At 49.8% G+C, this 8,255-nt stretch overlaps 1 protein-coding gene across 1 annotated transcript; it reads right to left on the reverse strand.

Annotated features, from left to right (window-relative positions):
• Positions 1-3,875: 3,875 nt before the first annotated feature.
• VOLCADRAFT_92164 (uncharacterized protein) lies at positions 3,876-5,889 on the reverse strand (the record flags this gene model as incomplete). Its single annotated transcript, XM_002951588.1, has 3 exons — positions 3,876-4,088; positions 5,206-5,295; positions 5,644-5,889. 3 exons carry the CDS (start codon positions 5,887-5,889, stop codon positions 3,876-3,878), a joined length of 549 nt encoding a protein of 182 aa, XP_002951634.1.
• Positions 5,890-8,255: the final 2,366 nt, after the last annotated feature.

Here is an 8,255-nt window from a genome sequence, read left to right on the forward strand (position 1 = left end):
AGGGACGTTCCAATGAGTGACCAGTAAGTTTGCCATAGCTAAGGCCAGGCTAGGCCTGCACCAGCTCCACAAGCGGCTGTGCAGCGAATTCATCAAACTTGCGTGGTTAGCGTGTTCCTGTTTGTCCTCTAGGCGGCAGGACATCGCCATTCGCTAGGTAGGACTGTTCGTGCACTTGTTTGCTGTATTAATATCGGTTCAACATTTCTCCCATTGTAAGGCCCGCCCTAGAGGCGCGTAAAACTGAGTCACGTATGTATTCGCTGTATTCGCGTAAATGTATGTTGCGTTTAATTATTGCCCTAAAGCACTGATTGGGTCAGTAACCCATGGGTAACCCATGGGTAACCCATCTTCAACCCCCGGTAGCCCTTTGGTAACCCCCTTGTAAGTTCCTACCCAGCGGGAGGGGTAACACGGCCCCAGGGTAAAACCCTCCGTTGCCCTGGACTATGGACATATGGGCTACTCGTCTTATATGCTTCCCACATCGTAAATTCCGCTTAAGGATACATTTAAAAATGTAAACGTTAGCAACTGTTGTATTCCGCTTCTTAAATCTGGGCCCAAACTGATACATTTTTTTGTCTAAATTTTCCTTTCTCGCTTGGCGCGGTTGCTGGACAAGTTCGCTGGAAGTAACTGAATTTCAACTGCCTATTTTGCCGCTTTTCTGTCAGATCTTTATGGCTCCGACCTCTGGGTCAGACGGCGAGCGGGACGCTGTCATGGATGCCTACAAGTAAACGCCGCCTCAGGCGGAAGTCCATACTTGCAGAAGTATGGGCGGGGGTCGTAGCACAGGCTACGACTGGGACGCTGGTCCCTGGCTCGCGGAGCCCCGTCATCGATTGGAAGCATGGATCAAGGGTACGCCATTCCGGGACTGGACCGCGCCTTTTCGGAACTGGCTGTACGATTCATGGGATGGCTGCATCCTCCGCTATTTAAGCGGGCGAAACTCTTCCAATCGGTGTCTTCCGACGCCACCATCCAGTTGTGGTTTAGTAAGATATAACAGCAACCTACAGTATCGTGGTATCTCGGGAAGCATCGTTCGCCACTTCAAACTTAAGGTCTCTAATGCTGCAGCTGGCATCACACACGCAAGGAATAAGCAATAAGTACCTATCTCTTGGCCTGTTTGGCTGCTGTAAAAGGAGAGCTTGTAGATGAGTACAGGAGAAGGCGCGAATGCTGGCAGCACACACGCAAGTCGACGACAGGTCTTCACTAAATGGATGCCTTTGGTTGTCATCCATTGTTATATAATAGTTCTCATTGTGAAAGCATCAGGCAATCAGTCCTGAGGTCGGCCGACATATTAGGTTAGGTTACCCACCTCCCTTCATACATAGCCACATGGGTAACCCTACCAAAATGGAAGCATGCTAAAGAACGTTCCTGAGAACGCTAAGAATGCTAAGAACGGCTTGAGAATGCTGGCGCTGCTGAGAACGTTCTTATGCCAGTCTCAAGCATTCTTATGACGGTTTTACGCAAAGAATGGCTTTGAGAATGCAACGGTGCGGAAAACTTAGCAGAAACACGCACAAGTTACAGTGGTTTGCCCCTTCCATAGTTCAAGCAGGAAACAGAGAGTCAGTCCTGTATTCTGAAATAAGTTCATAGTGCTGAAATCATCCACAAGACCGACCATGAGGGCCCCTACAGCTCTGGACCGAGCGGGTAAGGCCCTTCGAAAACTGGCTGGCACCAGGAAGTCGCCCCAGTATACAAGCGAAGCAGACGTGCCCCAACAATCAACTATCCAACGAAGGATTTAGTCAGTCAACGTATGGAACGGGCCCCAAGCAATTTCTGTCGATTTGCATAGTAATGTGCCACTCCCATTACCTATTACTTCACCAATACGTCCCTGTGCACAACATTCATTCGGTTATCCATCAGCCGTACCATCAGCCGTACCTTCATTGAGAAGCCCCGCCCAGGCCACGGTCCGACCATTCGAGGGCCTGGGCGACCATGCCCACCAGTCCCCACGATTTGCCCTCCACTCCACCAATGTGTTACTAACGATTGCCCCTCAAGAGGGTTATAACCCCGACCCCTACGCCCTGGGTTACGCTTAAGGGGGGTTACCCCCCGTTTTATGCCATAGGGTTGGCTGCTAGTCTTTGCAAAGGTATTGAAAGAACCCTAAATTAATAAACATTGCTGAGGTATAATATTGATATATTGACGAAGTATTTATGCGGCTGTTTGGATTTGCCTGCTTGCTTGCTTCACAATCGAGTTGTTGTTGACTTTTGGGGCCGCCTTCGTGTTTTGCAGGTCTGGGAGTTCCACGGAAAGGTTGGGATTCTGTTGGGGCACATCAGCCCTTCTTGCGAATTGCGTCAGGCAAATTGTTATGCTCACGGGGCCGGTCACCAATGGACGATTAGCTAACATCTATTTTCTTGTATTCTCTTAATTGGAGGACTTTTGAGACTCAGGCCTCATTCAATAATGCTTGTGAGTCCTGAGCCCTCCCTTTGGTCGTGGTTTTGGCTGTCTAATTGACTTGCATTGCCACATCTGGGAGGCAATCTAGTTTGTATAATAGTCTCTAGCGCAGTGCACGGCCCGCTGGCCCGCTGGCTCGACTTTTCGTGAGTCTGGAGCCCACTGTATACAGTACAGTGTTACGTAACAACCACACAACCACACAACCACCCACCCACCCCCACCCCCCCACCCCCCACCCCCCACCCCCCACCCCACCCCCACACACACAACACCGTATGGCCAAGTACAGTCCAAACAATGCCAGTTACATTGCAAAGACAGCGGACTAGACATGTATAAATATATATGAATAAGCACACTGGATTATAAATTAACTTCATCTCCAGTCCGTGTACATCTCCAACCATCAGTAACCTTCGTTCCTTACCCAAGCGGACCTGCCTACTACGGTGAGGGGTTCTGGCGGAAAGATAGACAAAGCCCTTCGTTCCCATGCATATGTATGCCTGTGACCGCCTACATACATACATAAGCTCCGAATTTTGCCGGGAGGTGGGAAAGCTGTAGGCGCTGCACGCAATCCATGAGGACGGGTCGCAGTACATCGAGCCAGCCAGACGGACTGATGTACCACGTATATGTCTGTAGGTTTTCTGAGAGTAACGAAAGAAAACCAAGGTTTTCTGTGTATTTGCCGAGAGCGTACTCGGCTGTTCGTTGGTGGTACGGCGGGGCCGTACTGGTGAGAATGTAGGGCAAGTCGCGGAGAGCGCGACGGAAAGAGCAATTTCGCGAGTTAATATAGTCAGTACTGACAGGCTTCCACTGCGTCGTCTGCCCATTACACCGCCCCGCGGCAGATAGCGCAGTCGGTAACCAGGCTCGCCTCCTCCCACGGAAGCAAGCACACTCTTCTGCTCGCAGGTACCCAAGCTCGACTCACGTCTATAAGCGGTAAGGCAACTACTCATGAAAACCAACTTATCATATACATGTATAACTTAATATATCCAACTTATCGCACATTACGAGATGTACACAAACATGCACATTTTATTCACATCACTGATATTAAAGTACACCTAACCACCTGGCTATAGGTATAGCTACTTCATGAATAAACGAAACAGCAAATGCATCTGTTCATATGAACGTCTTGCTGAACATCCCAGCATGGCAGCACCTTCATCCGCCTATCCGTATGTATGTACGTATGCATGCATGCATACATACATACATACGTTGGTAATAAAAAAGCATCACATACTGATTGCAATAATGCGTCGATTACTTGAGTATAATTCATTCTCTAGAGAATGAATGCTACTGATGATAGATCTATCTCGCACAACCAGGTCTACAAGTAATAAGGGGGGTCAACATGCATGTCATCGTCAAATGGGTCATGCTGGTGAAGGAACATGCTTAAGCTTGTGCTCCTCGAAGAACTGATCAGCAATGTAGGACCCTTTCGTGTGTTCAAAGCTGAAATTGAACATGAAGAACTGTTCCTTCCGCACAAATATCTGCCATGCCATGGTAATCACGGCCTGCTCATTCCAACGCTGGTCGACGACACCTCCACTAGCGACGCACAGGTGCACGAAGCGATTCACCTGGAAGCAATCAGCGTAGCATGGCATGTGTGATGCGGCAAAATGAGGGAGAGTGGATCTCCGCAGATAGGGGTTTTGGGGGGTACTAATGCCGCGGCCCTCCTCGGCCTTGGTAATGAAAAAAGTTGCTTATGGATATGAGAAAGGCTGCTGTTCGGTTGGGCAAGGCTTAACATAAGCTGGTGCACCTTTCCAGCACTACCTAAGCACATGTCCAGGCATCGACTAAATTCGGACTCTAACAATTCCAATGGTATAGCTTCACCCGTGGCCACTAGCTAGCCTGGCAGTCCCTACCTTCCCCGGTGTTTCGTGGGCAACCTCATTCTCATTCTCACCCATGCTGACCTCTGCAAAGTAAGCGATTTTTTCGGGTTCAGCACTTACCACCAGCATCCAGTGGAATTTGCTGGATCAATGGCGGCGTCAAACTTCACTCAAGGTCTGCTTGCAGGTCACTATAACTAGGTCCATCACCATCCATTGACATGGGTTCGCATCCAAACTCTTGCGGTCTAGGGATTTTATCTCGCTTGGGACGCTATGCCGGCCGCAGCTTAGCATCTTTGCTGTGTCTGGAGCTGTATGTATGATGTGTGAAACAGGGGGGTATATCTTCACCCGTGGCAGCTACCCGGCGAAACCCTGCCTTCACCGGTATTTCGGGGCACCCTCATCTAGTCACCCTAGTTAACTTCTCTGTGGATCGCTCAGGTTCCGCACCCACCACCAGTATCCAACAGAATCTACCGGGTCGACAGCGGCCCAACTCCATTCCTGGTCTGCTCGCAGGCTAACTTTATCCCAGGTCACCACCGTCCATCAACTAGGGGCGCAACACCTTCCACCATCGGAAGGAATTTCGACCCTGACAGGTCTCGATCCCGAGATCTCCCGGGGGCATTGGTCGCGCGTTACCAGTAGTGCCAATAGTGCCTAACTTGTGAGACGAGGGCTGAGTAGGTACATGCACATTTACAGAAACCGGGTTAGTCACTATTACCACGGTGTCAGACACGACACCTAGCCCTGTTTAGAGCCTGTAATGTGTACAAGACGGATTTCCTGTGTAACGGGGGTAGCACACCTCGTTGTGCCGTATCCTTTGAACACTTACCAAGGGGCTGAACCACCAGTCCAGGTTCCACATGACCAAGTTGGTGAAGATGACCATCCGATCCCAACCGCCCTCTGTGGGCTGATGAAGCTCTTGCAGCGCAAGCAGGTCCTCAGGGGGAGCCTCCTGACTACGATTTGCTGCGATTTCCGCGATGTTGAAGTACTAACGTGCGGCTCGAGCCAAGCATGGACGAAAATTTGCAGCCCCGGGCAAGGAACGAGTACAAAGGAAACAACACGGGCGGATGATGTTAAGCTGTGGACCCGACATGAGTATCACCCGTGCTGCCAGCAGCGCCCAAACATATGTGTTGTGCGTGGCAGGTTCAATGTGCACATTCCTATCCAGATTTGCAAGGCAGGGTGGTCATAGATAGGATTGCCTATGCTAACACTGCTGCACAACCGGAGGGTCATGATGTTTTCCTTTACTTACAGAATCGCTCCACATCGTTGAGTACAGCCCCGTCAAATTAGGCGGATTGCAGTGCTCGAAGAGTGTGGCCGGTACAACTTTGTGGGTGACTAGGTAGTAGCGCACAAGCTCCGGGAGGCCCCAGGTGACCCATGGGATGTCATGCACAATATTCCGGGCCGCCATCAAGTAACCTTGCTTGTCGAATGTCTCCACGATGTTGAAGCCAACTGGACTCCGGATGAAGGCATCATCATCAAGCAGCATCATGTACCTGCAATTAACAAATATACAAGTATGCATTACTTGCTTTATATCGTTCGTGTTTGAAAAATGTATGCACATACGAATTATATCCTGTTAAATAAGCACACGTACTTTATGGGCTCTGCCATGGTGGCGGAAGGCACACACGAAAGACTGCTAAATAAGCAGACGTACGCGTACCCGCCACGGCTGCAGAAGGTGCAAAGGCCTAGGCCTATAGCTTCGCCACCCCGGCCCCGTAATAACACCCGCTTTACTTACTTCAGGCAGCGGCGTATTATTTTCACTATGATGAACCTCCCATAACATCCGGAAATGATAGTCGCGCACACGCACAAAAACAAGGGAGCAAGTCGAAGTAGCAGCTAGGTAGATTGGTTACCACATACCCACCTATGGCCCATATCTCTGGCAAAGGCAGGGGCATAGGTTAATCGCCAGGCTCCCACGAGTCTGTAGTTAGCATTAAAATAGTTCCTGGCGTGCCAGTACCGCTGGTTGGTTGAAAAAGGGTGAACCCGCCAGCTGGCCTCTGAAACCGGCAACACCAGAATGTTGGGCAGCAGCCACTCCCCGAGTTGTTGCTTCATAGCTTCGACCTGAATGGGCATGAAAGCATTTGGAGTGGTATACATGCATAAGTAAAAATAACCATAGCGAGCATGGCCCCATGCTACGCCTGGAAAATCCAATCATAGATCTCGGTTTGCTTCCATACAGGTGTGTGTTTTGTATGTGTGTTTTGTATGTGTTGTGCGTATATGCGCTGCACAACACATACAGCTGTATCTGTGTGCCTGTGCGTGCATGTTATAAGAAGGGATCAGCTCCCCCGGCATCTCCCTGAGTACTCTTTGCCTGCTGGTGTTACATTGGTGCGCGAATTGCTAGGAGGTGGGAACTCCCCGGATCGGATGCGATCCGGTTGCGAACATAGCGCACACCAGGCATGATGCAGCATACTCTTACCCCAAAGGTGGATGCCCGGGCGGGCGAGAAGTCTACCAGCTAGCTGAGTAAAAACAAAGGCCTCCATCTCAGACGGGGACTGACGAAATTCACAATATCAAACAAATGCACAATCCTATGGATCACAAATAACCAAAAATCCTACGGGATATGCCCGGGGGCGCCCGAGGACGTTCCCTCGAGGGGGGGGAGGAATGTAAGAAGGGATCAGCTCCCCTGGCATCTCCCTGTGTACTCTTTGCCTGGTGTTACACATGTACATGTGTGTGTATGAGAGAGAGCGATGTGTACATATATCTGTATATGTGTGCATGCATGTACACACGTGCGTATATTCATGCATGCATGCCTGTGTATATTGGTTTGTGTGTATGTGTGAAGGTTACAAGTATCTGACCAGGCCTGACACCACAGGCCAGGGGCTAGCCCGTACGGACACGGAGGCGGTTTAAAAAACTGTTTAGAATGTTTAAGCAGGACGAAAACGTCCGAGGAACATGGAGGAACATTTTTAATGCGCGCCAATCCACCGCTAATCCGTCTGAGTGTTTCATACGTCTGGATTAAGAAACGGATTGAAGTACGACATCTTCCATTCCGTGCATAAAATGCAAAAACGAGTATTGCCAGACATTTAAAAGACTATCGAGTATCAACATGAAGGCCTTGCAGCACCTTTGAACGACACCCACGGTGTGGTGCATAATGCCGAACAAGAACCACAAAGCTTCCACAGAACTAGGAACACCTATAGCCTTTATAAAGTTGTGAAACAGTTAACATGCCATGAAATTTCATGATGACCATCGACAAACATTTGTCCCGGTCTAATAATGTGAGACCTGTTAGCTGCTGCCCAGCCCCGACGTATGTGTGTGTATGTGTGTGTATGTATGTGCATGTGTGTATGTGTGTATGTTGAGCCTGAAACGTGAAGCAAGACTCCTCTCCATCTCCGGCCTGAGTGTGTGTTTCTGTTGCATATCGATCCGGGCCTGGTGTTGGCCAGGGGCTCCTAACTGTACCCCAACGGGAACAATGGCCGAAGCACTCCGTCATTGGAGGGGTGTTCTATCGGTCAGAGTCCTAACCTGTAGCAGCTGGCCGCTGAAAAGTCCCTCTCGAGCTGCTGGTCAAGTGCTTCACGCGTATTTGTAGTTGTTATGTGTGCCGTACTGCGTACCAGCTACTACATAATGTAACACACACACTACATAACCGTTATCCCTTATCAATCCAAAGTGCCGTCATCTGTTCGAATCCTCTCGCCAGCTAAATACACCAGCTCAGGTGCCAAGCAACTCCCATTACACCAAGCTGCGTGATCTACCAATGCACTCACACCGGTGCCAATCACCATCCTACCATCCTTCGGAATTCCACGGATGGTGGTTGGG

The sequence above is a fragment of the Volvox carteri genome, assembly GCF_000143455.1.
Source record: "Volvox carteri f. nagariensis unplaced genomic scaffold VOLCAscaffold_24, whole genome shotgun sequence".
NCBI classification, from domain to species: domain Eukaryota; kingdom Viridiplantae; phylum Chlorophyta; class Chlorophyceae; order Chlamydomonadales; family Volvocaceae; genus Volvox; species Volvox carteri.